This window comes from Mixophyes fleayi, chromosome 3, assembly GCF_038048845.1.
Source record: "Mixophyes fleayi isolate aMixFle1 chromosome 3, aMixFle1.hap1, whole genome shotgun sequence".
Taxonomy (NCBI): Eukaryota; Metazoa; Chordata; class Amphibia; order Anura; family Limnodynastidae; genus Mixophyes; species Mixophyes fleayi.
Genome location: NC_134404.1, coordinates 219540070 through 219557832, shown reverse-complemented (window position 1 = coordinate 219557832; position 17763 = coordinate 219540070). Strand labels below are relative to the sequence as shown.

The 17763-nt window shown below is 40.5% G+C and overlaps 1 protein-coding gene across 2 annotated transcripts in view; it reads left to right on the top strand.

Moving 5' to 3' along the window:
• The window catches only part of RSPH3 (radial spoke head 3), a 43056-nt gene extending 25509 nt beyond the window's left edge, over nucleotides 1-17547 (top strand). For both annotated transcript variants that reach the window (XM_075200669.1, XM_075200670.1), the window contains 3 exons: nucleotides 3963-4049; nucleotides 7061-7163; nucleotides 17416-17547. In XM_075200669.1, the coding sequence (XP_075056770.1) occupies nucleotides 3963-4049; nucleotides 7061-7143 (170 nt within the window). In that variant the 3' untranslated portion in view covers nucleotides 7144-7163; nucleotides 17416-17547. The remainder of the gene's footprint in view (nucleotides 1-3962; nucleotides 4050-7060; nucleotides 7164-17415) is intronic.
• The last annotated feature ends 216 nt before the right edge of the window (nucleotides 17548-17763 follow it).

Sequence of the window (17763 nt, the reverse complement as noted above, 5' to 3'; positions counted from 1 at the left end):
ATATATATATATATATATATATATATATATATATATATATATATATATATATATATATGTGTGTGTGTGTGCACTGTGTTGTGAGAAGTAATTTGTTTATTGTGTTAAATGCTATAGTGCATGTTCCTTTCTTCCTTTATGCACTCTCTACATGCCATTAGGCCATATCTTAAATAGAAAAAAAACATGTGCTAGAAAGTTATAGAGGAAATCCTGTAAAAGTGGGGGAAGGAAAGCATGGAGGTAAATTGTGAGTAAATGGAGGTAAATTCTATTTAAAAAATACTTTTTGCTTTTACCTAGGAGGGCATTAAAGCAAAAAGCACAGTAGCTTGATTTGTGTGGCAGTCACAAAAATGTACTTTGTATTATATGTATTGTATGTATTAGAATACTCTTAGTATTGTATGACAGTCATTAGGATGCTCTCTGTATTGTTTGGCAGTCACTAGGATGTCTGTACCAAGAATAGGTACAGACAAAATTGTCACAAATAGAGGGCACCCTAAAGTTTTGCACACAGTTAGGCAGAGGTGTCTTTTTTTTTTTTTTTTTTATTAATACCGTTAGGGAGACTTTGACCCAAGGCCATCTTAACAACATTATGGGCCCCCGGGCAAAGCAGTGCACTGGGGCCCCTACATATATAGATATATATATATATATATATATATATAGATATAGATGTATAGAGATACAGATATAGATATATAGAGATAGAGATAGATAGATGTACTTGCTCAGTGACCCTTGAAGGTTTTTTTGCAGGTTTTGTCTTTTGCAGGATTATTTATTCTAATTAAGAGCCCTGCCTATGGGGCCCCCTTGCCCGTGGGGCCCCCGGGCACCTGCCTATCGTGCCCAATGGAAAAGATGGCCCTGGGGAGACCCAACTACTATTAAATTACTGCTAACTCTAGGAACTCCCTGCTACTGAATTAAGCTGCTCCTCTCACATAACCAATGTGTGTACTCCACCCACTGGTGTGCTGACTCTGCCTACTTGTGTTTGCTCCACCTACTAGTGAAATGCTTTGTCTACTTGTGTGTTAACTCCACCAACTGTGACAAGCAGACTCTGCCTAACAATACGTATTGCATTTGCCTTGCCTAAAACCAATGTGGCCAGGGCTAATGGTGTGCTAACTCTGACTACTATTGCCCCGCCTACCATTTATCTGGTCCCCGTCTACATGAGGCCACTTTCAGAATTTTTTACAGGACCAATTTAAGTTCCCAATCCGCCCCGGGGTACAATATATATTTATCAATATAAAAAAGAGGTTATTTTAGTGTTGCTTAATCCAGCGTTACTTTTATTATTATAAATTAAAATCTTAAATAATGAAAATAAATAATGCAACAAAAAACAAAACTCCCTTTATATTGCATTTTATTGTGTATGTTCCTTCCCTTTTTCACATGCCTGTCTGATTATAATGGATTATAATCTGACACCCTGGTAACATCAATGCTGTGGTGATCACACTCACACATACAGTCAGGTCCATAAATATTGGGAAATTGCCACAATTCTCATATTTTGGGCTCTATACACCGCCACAATGGATTTGAAATGAAGCAAGCAAGATGTGCTTTAACTGCAGACTTTCATCTTTCATTTGAGGGTATTTACTTCCAAATCAGGTGAACGGTGAAGGAATTACAACGGTTTCTATATGTGCCTCCAAATCAATTGTGGTGGTGTATAGAGCCCAAAATATGAGAATTGTGTTGATGTCCCAATATTTATGGACCTGACTGTATTCATTTGTTGCTACAGGGCTCTTGTAGTCTAGGGGAGGAGCCCTGTAGCACTGTCATTAGAGCAATGCAGTGCAGGCATATGCAGTCCGCGCATAAGTGTTCATCACATACTACTGATTCGGCCTGTGTAATCCATTGATAGAATATTGCACAAGCTGTATATTCTAGCAATGGATGAGACAGCTGTATTGAGTAGTATTTGATGCCACCGCCTATGTGCAGGCAGCATAGGGTGCCTGCACCGCGTTTGCCACTGGACCACAACTTACCTTTGTGGGAGTAGATACTGCCTCTTAGTGGTTACACATTGCCGGTGTTTTCTGCCTGCTGGTTTTATGCTCCGTTGCTGCTTGGCTGGATCCTGGAATGTTAGGGTCCTGTTTGGAAAAGAGATAGTTATTATTAACCTTCTGAAAAGTCGAGCAGTGAGTGAAGATCTAGGCCTCCCTCCCCACAACCAGACGGATATTAAATCAGTAGCTTTTTCTGTTTAATAAACAGGCCTACTTCCACCAAATTGGATCCAGAATTTAATTGATAGCATTTAAGTGTAATGTCTATATTCCTCCATATAGCCCTGACATCAAATTAATAGCACCATGTTTAATAATTAGGCCTCCTTCCCCCTAACCAGCCCTACATTAAATTAAAAGCCTCCTCTCCCCAACCAATCCTCTACAATAAATTAATAACATTCCCATTTAATAAAAAAAACTTAACCCCCCCCCCCCCCCCCATCAGCCCGGATTAAATAACCTCCACATTTAACAGACTGATTCCACCCCTAACCAGCCCCGACATTAAATTCTTAACATTCCCATGTAATACAAATGTCTACTTCCCCACCAGCCCCACAATCAAATTATGGGTTACAACTTTCCTCACATTAAATAGAGATTATTATTGCAAATGTATATTTTACTGATTTATTTTTATATTACTTATGTTTTTATAGTATGTATCATACTATAAAAAATCCCCCCTTCTCTCCACCCTCCTGTCCTCTAAAATCTCTAGCTCCCTCTTCTCTCCAGCCCCCTTTCCCACCAGCCTCTTCTTCTCACCAACCTCCTCTTCTCATCAGCCCCCTCTTCTCATCTGCCTCCCCTTCTCATCAGCCTCCTCTTCTCATCAGCCCCTCCCTTCTCATCAGCCTCCTCTTCCCACCAGCTTCCTCTTCTCATCTGTCTCCTCTTCTCATCTGCCTCCTCTTCTCATCAGCCTCCTCTTCTCATCAGCCCCTCCCTTCTCATCAGCCTCCTCTTCTTTCCAGCCCCCCTTCCCACCAGTTTCCTCTTCTCATCTGCCTCCTCTTCCCACCAGCTTCCTCTTCTCATCTGCCTCCTCTTCCCACCAGCTTCCTCTTCTCATCTGCCTCCTCTTCCCACCAGCTTCCTCTTCTCATCTGCCTCCTCTCCTCATCAGCCCCCTCTTTTCTCCAGACCCTTCTTTTCTCCAGACCCCTCTTTTCTCCAGACCCCTTTTCTCATCAGCCTCCTCTTCTCACCAGCCTCCTTTTCTAATCAGACCCCCCTTCTCACTAGCCCCCTCTAGTTTCCAGCCCCCTCTCCCCATCAGTCACTTCGTCTCATTAGCTCCCCCTTCTCATCAGCCCCCCCTTCTCATCAGCTCCACCTTCTCATCAGCCCCCTCTAGTCTCCAGCACCCCCCTTCCCTTTCTCACCATCCACCCTGTAATTTAATTACCTGATCGCTCCAGAGCTTCTTTTTTTCTTCTTCCTTTTGCTTCTATGCCGGCTCCTGTGTTCTGGCAGCGTACTGTCATCATTTTTTCACATCAGAACGCTGTAGTGAGCAGAGAGCTGATGCGCTGGCTCTGTCAATAGTTAATGTAGTGGTAACGGGCGGGCAGGTGTTGTGCCCCCCCTGCTGACCAGGCAGCAGTTCATTGAGGATTTCATGCAGCACGTACCACAACAATATTAGTTACTGCCTCATGATGATACTCTTAGCATAACATTGACACTTTGTATGTGTTTTGCTCAGGTGATGGGATCATTGTACTGCAAATATTTGCTTTTAATATTTCACATGGTTCATGTACAGTTCTTAAGGATGTGTACATACTTCCTTCTTTGCACATTCAGTTTACTCGCAGTCATGTATTTAGATTTTTAATTTCATGGTTTTATTCAGTCCTTTCTATATAACCGAGTATTTGTGTATCAAAACAGATGTGGAGACAGAATTCATGCCATGGTTGATAGATGAACTGCAGAAGACACTGGATAAGAATGACTTGGGAAGAACAATGATTGACAGTAAGTTATGTTCTTGCAACACCTACATGTTCATTCTATTCTAGAGTTATTGTAATTACCTATATACATTGATTATTATATATGCCTGTAATTAACATATTATTTTTAAACAAACATAAACTTTTAAGCCAGTAAACATTATGATTACTAATGAGACTATAAATGATTACATTCCCAGAATGATGTAAATAACAATTTCTTTACAATAGAGTGTGATTTTTTTTTTGGCTCAGTTTACAAAAGAGCTTGTGTGTGTGGAGCACGAGCCCGCGCGATAGGACCCGAAAGATGGTGAACTATGCAACTATGATGGTGAACTTAGAGATGCAACCACTAAAATACTACTTACTGGGACTAGAGAAATGTCATACAAGTGCTAGAGTTACTGGCAATTCTTCCCTGGAATTGTCCATAATCCACTGCATTTTTTCCAGGAAGCAACAGACAAAAACCATTTCCTGGTAAAGAACATAGCTTGTATTGTCAAGTCACGGGTGCTTATCAATTGTAAGGCAAAAATATTGAGAGCTCTTCCCTTAGGTTATTATAAAAGGTTCTTCTGCCTACATTTTTTTGTATGATTGCTCTAATAGGAATGAACAATGACTTTTTCTGCTGGCTGTAGGTTAGCCACATATTGACTGCATTAAAGACATTGACTTAATAACACATAACTCATATATATATATATATATATATATATATATATATATATAATAGAATTATCGTTAAAATTTGCATTTTCTTAATTTTAAAACTGGTTTATCAATATGAAAGATTATAAGATTGTAGAAAAAACAAAGACATATAAAAAATCCAGTGCTACAGTGTAATTCAATATAGAGATTGAATATTCATGTGGACTTCAGATACACTTGGTTTTGTTCCAGGCTATCTTCATTATTCATTATGAGTTCATCATATTGCATGTAATACATAGAACATACATAGTGCAATCTGTTTTAAGATATAAATGCTTTCTGATTGTGAATATAGTAAAATAATGTTCCAAAAATCCAAAGTGATTTTGGATGTGCCCGTAGCAAACAATTTCTTTTGAGAGTACCCAAAAACAATATATTTATCCAAGGTGCTTGGTGAAATAATTTTTACCATGCAAAATTACACCGTGTGTTTACACCAACACCCCCTTCTGGTGGGATTCCTACCAGAAGTTGAATGAACAGGCCATCAGAGAGTTTTGCCCTTCCAATTCAGTTTTTTGGGAAGTATTTTTTCACGGTCAAAACCAAATATAAGAATCAAAGGGTAAAATCCTAGCATAGTATTGTTTTAATATGTAATGTTTAATATTCCAAATTCAAAATAAAATTATAAAAATGTAAAAGAATACATAAAAAGGATCAATGGTATACAGAGATACTCCTACCAGAGGTATTATCAAACAGGCGTTTGTCCAATCGTTCATAGATGGTATTATCATCCCAGGAGTAGTGTTGGTCTTACTGTCTGTCTGATAGATTTCCTGATGTTGCTGGAAAAATGGAGGAGCAGTCTCTGAATCCCTTGCATTGGTCCTTCTCTCCAATGCGTTTCGACTTGCTCATAAGTCTTTATCAAGGAGAATGGATTGTGTTGTCCGGTGGCCATATTTAAACATACAGTAAGACCAACACTACTCCCGGAATGTTAATACCATCTAGGGCCCTCACATTCAAACACACCAGTAATGTTACAGAGCAGAATGCATCGAAACATCCCTGCAGTGGTGACAAATTCCTGATGTCACAAGCCTTCTTCCCCCAATCGGCCAACATTAAATTTCCCCCAAACCACTACCAATATTAAAATAATAGGCTAGTTTCTCCACCACCAATCCCAACATCTACATAACAGTATTCAAATTTCCCCCTATGAGCTCAAAAATTAAATTATTATCCCCTGAATTTACTAGATGCCATATTTAATTAATAGCCCCCTAGAATATATTAATAATAACCCCACCAAACCAGTGGCGGATCCAGGGGGGGGGCGATCGGGGCGATCGCCCCCCCTAGCAGGGGCTTGCTGCGGACAGCTGCACACTGTGCAGGTCCGTTCAGCAGGCACAGTATGATGCCCGGCTGCTCTGATTGTGTTTTAAACACAATCAGAGCAGCGGGACAGCACACTTTCACTGCTGAACGGACCTGCACATACTGTGCAGCCGCCGACAGCCTTAGAACACAGAAAGGGGGTGGGGCCTAAATCGCCCCCCCTAAAATCTCCCGGGGTAGGACAAATGTCTGGGTCCGCCCCTGCACCAAACCCACATTACATTATTTGTCTCCTACATTTAATAAAGTTTCCTTGCATAACAATATCCCATCACCATTTCTCCCATAAACATTAAATCCTCCTCCAGTACCCTCATTATATTCCCCCCGTCCCCTACACGCTTACCTGCTCTTGAATGGTGTGGGAGGCAGACTATTGTGTCTGCCTCCATGCAATCTCTGTGTTGGTAGAGGAGGGGTGGATAGAAAATGAGAGCAAGTAGGAGGAGGGAAAGGAGGAAGACAAGGGGAAGAATATATACTGATCCGGAGCACATACAAAAAGATGGCTGGTCCAGGGTTGCAATCAGCCACCAGGAAGCTCTGTAATAGAAGGACTGGACTCATTTATTATAATTAACTGATCGCCCACACATTGGACCATTGGTCCTTTCAATTAAATGAATATGTCATAACTGCCTCTAATATTCGGAAATCTGATTTCAAAAGTCTTTTGTTTAGTACAAGTTTACAAGCTATGCTACATTGACGGATAATATTGCACATGAAATAGCAAGTTCGTTGTTACGCACATTGAAGGATAAAACTTAAAGCTAAATAGAGATGAATACAGAAGGCAATGAACACATATTTTGTTTATTTATTGAACAGTACAGTATGTTATTAGGCATTAGAAATTCTGACTTACCAATAATGATTACATTGTAGTAATTGTGTCTGTCTTGTAGTGCAGGAGCACAGTGCATTGAAATGATGGTTTTTATTTTCTTTTAGTATTGATACGTGAAGTAGTGGAAAAGCGGATTGATGATTTCAACAAGCTGGAGTTAAAAGACCCTGTGACTTCAGACGTTTAAGAAACAGCAGTCATTGAACGGTATAAATATATCATGATTGGATACATAAAATGTATTGTATGTTTATTTATATGCATTGATATTATACTGTTTATTTACTTTTGGCTCAACTATATTCTGTTTCAGTGTTACAAACCTTAAATATAATCATGTAATGTACCAGCATATAACAAGTACATTTATTAACCTAAAGGTGTACAAATAAAGGTGAAAAGCTAAAAATGTTTTGCCAACATTATTAAAATAGAGATCAATATGGTTGTTAGTACATAGGTAAAATTGGGGAATCAAAGCAGGTATTTCTGGTGCAGCATAAATAAAGGGATGGGCCTCTAGCTTGACATTTTAATCAATAAAAGATTAAAAAAGCTTATTTTATAACATGGCCAGAGAGAACAAATGTGATAACGCATAGTAATCAATTAGATAGTTACTTCCTCAGCCTAACTTCCATTAAACTAAACAAAGCTAATATGTGACTGGTAGGTATTAGCTACAGCACATGGTCACAGCAGCACATTGATTAACATTGCAGCCTCCTAATGTTGGGTCTCTGGGTGTTATTCTGAGCAGTGCACTCTGTGTGGTATTTTGTATGGTCAATGTTTGCATGGGTTTCCTCAGCTCCAACTTCTCCCACATTCCATCAACATACCTCATAGGCACATTGGCTTCTGATAGAATTTAGCCCTACTGTTTGTGTGATAGAGAATTTAGCAGAAACTAATGCAAACAATTATAAATGTTCTTTGTAAAACACTGCGTAACATGTAGGCACTATATAAATAAAGGATACCAGATAAATAAGATATAATAAATAGATAAAATAAATGTTCTGATATTCTTATGGAACTGTTTTTAGCATACACTAATGTAATCATTGTTCAGTAGGTCATTTAAGTCCACCTCTGTAACATTCTCAGTTACTTCTTATCAGTGAAAGTAATTTGTTGGCATTTCATTCTTTCCATTTTACAAGATTAGAAACAATTTTGGACACCGCCCTTAAAAGTTCTAGAGAAAAGCTATGGCCCACACTAGCTTACAGCATACTGATACACAATATATTTTCCTTGCTGTGTTTGTTTGGTGGACTTTGTCCTTTAGGTGGAGCTGATGAGTACAATGCTGTCTTTCCTATACCATTTAAATTTGCATTTCTCCTATTTTTATATGCTGTATTGTACATTCTAAATACAAACAGTATAGTCTTTTCTGCTGCAGCAGTTTTTTTCTTAAATACAAAGAAATATTGGCCTAATCTATACATTTAATTACTTTTGAACTGTGTAAAATTAAAACCTACTCTACTGCCATTTATTTACATAAGCATCACTATTTGTATAAAACTCTAATGCTGCTAAACATACATTAACTTTTTTTTTATTGAAAAAAAGTTTTTGGTATAAAGATACAAAAAACATATATGGTACATTACATTTAAGTGTACTGCTTCTCTGCGCACCTGTAAGCACAATACAGCGCAAAACATAATCAGACATATGTTTTAGTACAATACAAGACATAAGGTACAAGATATAACATCCTACACTATGCATCAGGTACTGCAGTAACTATGCATCATTTAAACAACACAACAGTTTTAAACAAGCAATCATTGTGAGGGGGGTTTAGGTGAAGGTGGTGGTGTGGGGGGGGGGCAGGGGCGAACGGAGGAAACCCCCCCCCCCCCCCCGACCCCAAAAAAAAAACACCCCCCGCGAGAGCTGCTGCGCATGCGCAGCAGCTCCGTTTCTTCAGCGCTGTCCTATACAGCAGCCGCGGCGCTGTCTAAGAAGCGTCCGCGGCGGTGCTGTATACACTACAGCACCGCCGCGCACGCTTCTTTGACAGCGCCGCGGCTGCTGTATAGGACAGTGCAGCTATAGCGGCCACTTAGTTAGCGCAGGGGGGGGGGTTTCTGGAGACTCAGAAACCCCCCTTGCGTGCGCCACTGGGGGGGGGGGTGACAGAGGCAATACATTTCAACAAAACATCAAACAGTGTAATGGGGGAATGGGATTGAAGGGGTAAGGGAGGGGGAGTCACAGGCCCAAAGCTTTATTGAAAAAAACAGACATATGAGGGAAAAGGGGAAGAAGGAAACAAACTCAATAATTGTCTATAATCAATAATCGTCAATAATCATGGCTGTCCATGATGTTATATTCTTTGAGCAGACTGTGGATCAGCCTTGGACAGTCCTGGATGGATCTTCTGCCTTTTCAAAATGAGGTGATTCCTGGCAAGCTATAAAGCTTTCCTAAAATAGTTAATAAGATGTTAGGGTTCCTGGATTGCCCCATAAATGTGGGTCCCAGGAAATAATCCATCAAATACCGAATGGTATGAAAGGCAAATCTTGGGCGCAGTGTCCTTAAGTTCATGTCCCAGGGCATCAAACAGTGCCTGTGCATAGGGGCAGATTTGCCGAGATGTTTCCCTGCTGACAATGCACTTAGGGCAGTAAATACATTTGCTCAGATTCCGGGAATGTCCTGAGAGGCAAACCCCCCTGAAGGGCCATCCATGCCAAGTCTTTGTGTCTATTAATCAACTTCTTAGAGATCACATTCTCCAAAACATATTTAGCAGTCGCTGCAGGGAGCCCTGGAAGAGACTCCGTAACAGACTCCATAACATATTTATCTCTGATGAGCTTGTGTATGGTTTTAGGCTTCCTCAAGTCTAGTTTATATCCTTCCCGATGGTGTTCTCCACAAATTGTTCAATATCCAGGTAAAAACAAGATGTAGTCCAGTTGTAAGGAAAGGAGCTGTGCAACTTGTCCCAGCCAATGCCCCTTCAAAGAGGCAGGAGGAAAAAGTGAGACATGGAGTTTCCAGCAAAGCAAATGTTTTTTTCAATCCGAATCCTGTGGATGCAGTTACAAACAAAGAAGGCTCGTAGCATGGTGGGGATATGAGGGATCCCTTTCCCACCTTTTGAAGGACTTCTTGTACATAACTGATTGCTTCAATCTGTCCATTTTGGAGCTCCAGATGAAATGGAAGACTGTCCTTGTGATGGTCTCGCAGACCACTGCAAGGAGTGGCCAGGATTGGGCCATGTACTGCAGAACTGGAAGGATCTTGTTGCGCAGCACCAGTGCTTTCCCTTTGATGGTGAGGTCTCTGAGGCTCCACAAACCAATTTTTTGTCTGAAATTCAGCAGTCTTTTCTCTTAACACTTCGGGACCGCCTCCTCTCCAACAAACCAGAATCCCAGAATCTTGATGAAGTCAGACTTGATTGTGAAGGGGAATGCAGCGGGAGGTGACAGATGCCAGTGCCTGAAGAGCATCACCTCCGATTTCCGCAGTAGACCTTTGCCCCTGAAGCGCAGACGAAGTTCTCGCATGTCTGGATGAGTTCTGTCAGCGAACGCTGGTCATCACAGAAGACAGTGACATCATTCATGTAGAGCAAGCACTTGGCCTCTTGTCAGTCACGACCCGATGCGGTGATACCTTTTATCTCTGGCTTCTGTCTGATGCACATTGCAAATAGCTCTATACAACAAACAAAAAGAAGAGGTGAAAAGGGCAGCCTTGTCTGATTTGAGACAGAATTGAGAAGGGGTCAGTTATCCAGCCGTTCACCAACATTGAGCGGTAAATGTCAAGATACATAAGGTTAACATACGAACAAAACATTTCTCACAAACCAAATCTATCCACAGCCCTATGCATAAACTCATGAGAAACACGATCAAAGGCCTTCTCCTGATCACGATTGACCACGGCCACATGTGCATGGCGATCTTGGATGTAATGAACTGTATCCCTGAGCAGGGCAAGGCTATCTGCAATCCTGCGGCCCAGAAAGCCACAAGTCTGATCTGGGTGAACTATCTGCCCGATGACAGCCTTTATCCGATTAGATATTACCTTGGCTAGGATCTTATAGTCCACGTTCAGGAGAGAGATGGGATGCCAATTTTTAAGATCACATCCTTTCACCTTGTGCTTGTACAGAATCATAGTATTACCCTCCCTCAGTATAGGAGGCTTTCTGCCCTCCACCACCATCTCCTCATACAGCTCTAGCAGGTCCGGGCCAATGAGGTCCCACAGTGCTATATAGAAGTCCACTGCTAGACCATTACTGCCCAGAGTACTACCTGGCCTAAAAGATCTAATGGAAGAGTGTAGGTCCATGAGAGTGTACATGGCTTCTTTACCTGCATTGATAGCGGACAGGAATGAATCAGCTGCGTCGTTGTCAGTAGTCTTAGGGAAATAAAGGTTGCATAGTAATCTCTGACAACTCCCATGACGCCCTCTTTCCCCTTTCTGGAAATGTCTTATCTCTCAGATCAGTCAGGGTCGTGTGACTGGAATGGAGTTTTGATGTGTCTGAATTCTTCCTCAAAGTGCTTTTTCAGGCCCCCTTTGGTCTCCTCCAGATCTTCCTTCACATCCCAACCGCAAAATTTGGAGGTCTACTTTCTCTGTGGTGGCTGGACTGTCCTTAATGAATCAGGCCCTCTCTATCTAAGAGATAAATGTATCATCCTCCAATTTCTGTAAGACTGCTTTTACAAGCCATCGCCGCTTTAAATTCTCACTGCAAAGTCACCGATTCACAGCGACTTGCAGAAAACGGAGGATGATGCATTTACCCCTAAGTCTCTTGGCTCTTACGGAAACTTGGCTTCCTGACTCTGAAATGTAGATAACCACAGGAAAGATCAACCACACTCCCTAGAGACAGACATGATGGTGGAGTAGGTATAATGCTTTTTGTATCACTGCGCATTTCGGTATACTGTCATAATGCCATTCTTTACTTTGTGTCCTTTAACATCACACTGTTAGACTCATTTCTTCTTTTTTACATGTTTTAGTCATCTAACATCTACCTGGCTCAGCACATCAGTCATTGATCATTTCTCTTCATGGCACTCTTATTTTCTCTGATCTGAAGTGCCGACTCTCATAATGGGTGACTTTTATATCCCCATTGGTAACCTTCTCCCTGTTCCTTCCAACCTCTTTTTTTTTTTTGGCCAGCTCATATGGCCTTTCCAAGTCAACTAATTCTCCCCTTACCGTTTTAACCTTGCCTTTCAATTTCTGTCATCCCCATGCTTCCAAAAAATTGCACAAATATATTCTATGATATAAAATCCATAGACATACAGCACTACAGTAGCTTTTGAAAAACATTACTCTCTATTTCTTCTCTCTTATGTCCCAAACTTACCTCTCTACACTATAACTAGCCCTTGCCACACTTTGCCGTCTTTGTCATAACTCTCCTGCCAGGGTTCATGGAACTATTATAGTAGATACTGGAATGATGGACTCTACTAGCAGGAACAGTCTTAGTTTACAGGGTGTACTGTATCTTTAAATACAGAAGATGAGTCCAGGAGTAGCCAGAGCCAAAGAAGGTAGTCACCCAAGAACTTAATAAACTGGCCAGGTGTTGTTTGCAGCAGCAGATCATTAGACCATTGTCTTATGCACCAATGGTAACCCCATCATGTCATCTCAGGGCATGCAAGAGTCACACAGGAGAGAAAGTCAGGGACTGTACCAGCACATGACCTGACTTCTCCACAATCTTGGCTCACTGTAAAGACACAATTCTTTCAAAGATGCTCTCATTCTACTGAGCGTCCTTAGAGGAAGTCAAACTCGTCTTTGGATTTCCTGCACTACAATTTAAATTACTGCTCATACACCTATGCACTTGTTCTAGCAAAACACTCCGACTTCAGATCACTGATCCTCTGTCTGTGAATCTAAGAGGTTTCTTTAGTACCTTTAATTCATTCCTTAACCCAGGAGTGCAGACACCCACCACTGATCTCACTGCCCAAGATCATGTCTGTCACTTCAAGAAAAAGATTGATGGGGGGCGTGGTTTGGCAGCCATCCTGGAAGGACAGGAATCGCTGGAGCTCTCCTTTGGCCTCACGATTTGCGGGGATTGGAGCAGTCTCGGACCCCCCGAAACTCACTGGGCAACATCATTAGACACCAGAGCTTCACTGGAACCCAGCTGCTGCAGAAGAAAAAGATTGACCCTATCAGACAGGGTATACTATTGAAATCTCCCAGCAGCACAGCTTCTCAGTGTTTCATTACTCTCCCATGCTTCATCTCCGTATTTGAACCAGTCACTCAGGACGAAGTCTATACAATTATCTTCTCCTCACTACCCGCCCTCCCCATTCTCCCCATTCTATTCCTACACATAATGTTCTGTCTCCATCGTTAATCTCCCACCTAAGAGTGATCGTCAATCTCTCCCTCTAGTGTGAAATTTTTACCTCTCCTTCCAATCATGCAGAAGCTATCCCTTAACTTTTCCTCTACTGTAAATTTTGCCCAATATCTAACCTCCCCTTTGTGTAAAAGCTCCTTGATCACCTGTTTAATTTAATATTTTCCTCTATATAGGACCTCCTAGGATCCATATGATGTGCACTAGATTTCATTGAAACACCAATCATAAAAGAGTCTATTGATCTTTTATTTGCTAAATCCAATGGTCATTACTCTCTTTTAGTTCTCCTGAGCTTACCTGCTGCCTTTTTTACATTTGACTACCATTTTCTCATTCAAACTCTAAACCCCTTAGGTCCAAAAGACACTGCTGTATCACAGTTTTCATAATACCTCTACAGTGTTGCTTTTGCAAGCTCAACCTCCTCCATGCGCTCTCTATCATTTAGAAGAAGATTGTGTTTATGGTGTTCAATAGTTTCATGTGATTTAATTATTTATATGTGAGGAATACTAGCCCAACACATAAAATAAGAAATTGTAAAACATGTATTAGATACAGATAGACAGTCATGGCCAAAAGTTTTGAGAATGATACAATAATTATTTTTCACAATGTCTCCTGCCTCAGTTTTTCTGATGGCAATTTGCATATACTCCAGAATGTCATGAAGAGTGATCTGATGAATTGCAGTTAATTTCAAAGTCCCTCTTTGTCATGACAATGAACTTTATCCCAAAAACAACATTTCCACTGCATTTCAGCCCTACCACAAAGGGACCAGCTGACATCAGGTCAGTGATTCTCTTGTTAACACAGGTGAGAGTGTTGACGAGGACAAGGCTGGAGGTCACTCTGTCATGATGAGTCTGTTAGAATAACAGACTGGAAGCTTTAAAAGGAGGGTGGTGCTTGAAATCATTGTTCTTCCTCTGTTAACCATGCTTATCTGCAAGGAAACACGTGCAGCCATCATTGCTTTGCACAAAAAGGGCTTCACAGGCAAGGATATTGCTGCTAGTAAGATTGCACCAAAATCAACCATTTATTGGATCATCAAGATCTTCAAGGAGAGAGGTTCAATAGTTATGAAGAAGGCTTCAGGGCGCCCAAGAATGTCCAGCAAGCGTCAGGACCGTCTCCTAAAGTTTATTCAGCTGCGGGATTGGGGCACCACCAGTGCAGAGCTTGCTCAGGAATGGCAGCAGCAGGTGTGAGTGCATCTGCACGCACAGTGAAGCGAAGACTTTTGGAGGATTGCCTGGTGTCAAGAAGGCCAACAATGAAGCCACTTCTCTCCAGGAAAAACATCAGGGACAGACTGATATGCTGCACAAGGTACAGGGATTGGACTGCTGAGAACTAGGGTAAAGTCATTTTATCTGATGAATCCCCTTTAAGATTGTTAGAGGCATCTGGAAAACCGCTTGTCTGGAGAAGGAAAGGTGAGCGCTACCATCAGTCCTGTGTCATGCCAAGGGATTGGGCTCACTCACAATTTTGCCTAAGCACACAGCCATGAATAAAGAATGGTACCAAAACATCCTCCAAGAGCAACTTCTCTCAACCATCCAAGAACAGTTTGGTGACAAATAATGCCTTTTCCAGCATGATGGAGAAACTTGCCATAAGGCAAAAGTGCTAACTAAGTGGCTCGGGGATCAAAACATCAAAATTTTGGGTCCATGGCCCGGAAACTTCCCAGACCTTAATCCCATTGAGAACTTGTGGTCAATCCTCAAGAGGCGAGTGGACAAACAATAACCCACAAATTCGGACAAACTCCAAGCATTGATTTGGCAAGAATGGGCGGCCATCAGTCAGTATGTGGCCCAGAAGTTGATTGACAGCATGCTAGGGTGAATTGCAGAGGTCTTCAAAAAGAAGGGTCAACCCTGCATATATTGACTCTTTGCATTAAATTAATGTAATTGTCAATAAAAGCCTTTCACACTTATGAAATGCTTGTAATCTTACTTCAGTATACCATAGCAACATCTGACAAAAAGGTCTAAAAACACTGAAGCAGCAAACTTTGTGAAAACCAATACTTGTGTCATTCTCAAAACTTTTGGCCATGACTGTACAAAACCTTGCCCTATTGTTATAGATTCTCTGGATTATAATTAACCATTTTATATATGTTTTTACCGCTTTTCTCTTACTTTTCACATTTTTAATTAATATTTTGCTAAAGGACAACATAGTTTTGAATATGATTTGTAATGTATTGGAATAAATTATAATGAATAAATTGTATGCATGCCTCCACAATTGAGTCTTTTTGGAGCACTCCTTCACTAAATATAGTGATTACTTATAACTTCAAATTAGACCCATTTTATATCCTTATCTGTGTGATAAATTAAGATTTTCTTTGGAAAATATCCCTATAAATAATCCCTCTATCTGAAACTTCAAACTCCTTGGGCCTGATTCAACGAGGGACCTAAATGTTGATTTTGAGCTCATCCTCCCGAAAATCACTCTGCTCATGTCCATAACCTGCTCATACGCCACAGAACGCAGCCAAGTTCAATTCATCTTCAAGGGCAAAGCACACTTACTACAGCCTACGATTTCAGGGATGAAACAGGATGGGGAAGGGGCGTTTGATCATAGTCAATGTATAGTAAGGGTGTGCCAAACTCAAGCGCATGCAGCATGTCCGGGTCCAAACTCTGGGCATCGCATAATGCTTGTGTTACAGCAGCATCTCTTCTACCTCCATCTACAGGGCTAGTCTAAGTGTTGCTTACTAATGATGACATTTGTGTATACATGCTATAACAGATGTATGCAATCAGTAGCAGCTGTAAAAATTTATTTTATGTACAGTAAACATTCATAACACCCTAATAAATGTATTTCATGGCGGGAAAAAAATGAATGTTTTGTCATTAATGTCTATATTATTACCAGGTGACAATTATTCAACATTTTTTTTTTTTTTTCTGTGTGGTCTTTTGCAAATTTATATTCCAGGTAGGTATTGGACGTATCCTGCAATAACCTGTGTAGTAGAGCAGAGCAGAACTATACCCGTATTCATCAGCGCCTGTATCTTCACATCCGCTGCTTTTTCAATTCGGGAGTACGCAGTCCCGAATTACATGTGTTCTGAAACAAACACAAATTGCGCTCAGTGTGAGTGCTTTGATGAATCAGGCTCCTTGTGTTTCAACACTCTAATGAGTGTCAAGGAAGTTAAATAATGTGAAGGCAACCAGTGGAAACAGGATGATTTGTATTGGAATACCTCAATCTGCCACTGTTTCTATGCCAACCTCTGTTCATAAACCAGACAATTGCATCCGCTATGTAATATTTTGGTGTTTATTAAAAAAAGAAGGATATTAATAATGACAAATATGTCCCTAACATAATTATTGGAATCATTGTTCTGCTATATACTATTAATCATGTACTCAATGCATATGTATGGAACTGACATTCAAATTGAAGGACTCTCATAATTTCCAGGGGCAGTTCCATATTGCATCAAATGACTCGCTCTTCTTATTCTTGGGGATTTATAAGTTCATATGCAAAATAATGCATTGTAATCAAATTCAGTATACTCAGCTAAATGCTATGTTCGTCCACATGTCAATGCAGCGAAAACTCAACACAGCACGGAAATCATTATGCATTTCTGCGTATGCAGAAATGGGTGGTCAGTTAACACAAGATTTTAAGAAAAAACATGATGGGTCAATAGTGCAGCATAACTTTTTGTCATTATTGATCCTTCATGCATTGTCTTAAAAGCCACAAGTTGTTTAAAAGATGCTAAATACCACACATGCTGGCGTTGCCTACTTCTTTAGACCAGCAGTTCTGAATCCTTTTCTTAGGCCTCACCAGCAGTGCATGTTTTATGCAGCACATGTGAACAAATGAGTTACTGTTGTAAAACTCCAGTAATCAATCACTGCTAGCTCGTTTGTAGTTACTGTATATGTGTAAAAATAATAGCTATTTAACAAAGAATAATTATTTCATTCATATTTGGATTTTTTTTTCTTGCAGGATCATCAATTTACATTTCAGGTCTCTGCATTCAACAAACAGCAATATGTAGAACTAAAATAATGTCTGGGAAAGTATAAATATAAGTTCTGGAAGAAAAAAAGATTAATAAAGCGTCATCATTTTATTGTATGAAGCATTTGTGCTGGTTTGCATCATGTATTTGACACAAATATAGAATTATACTGTATATGATAAGGGTTTATTGAGAAATTTGTGCTAAGCTGGTCATACATGCAGGCCTTCCCTATAGCTAAGATGCAGACTCAGTGGCAAATTGCGCAATATCACGGTATTCAGCAGTCAGCCAAGTTGCCAAGTTAACCGGTATCATTGGAGTGTGACAGT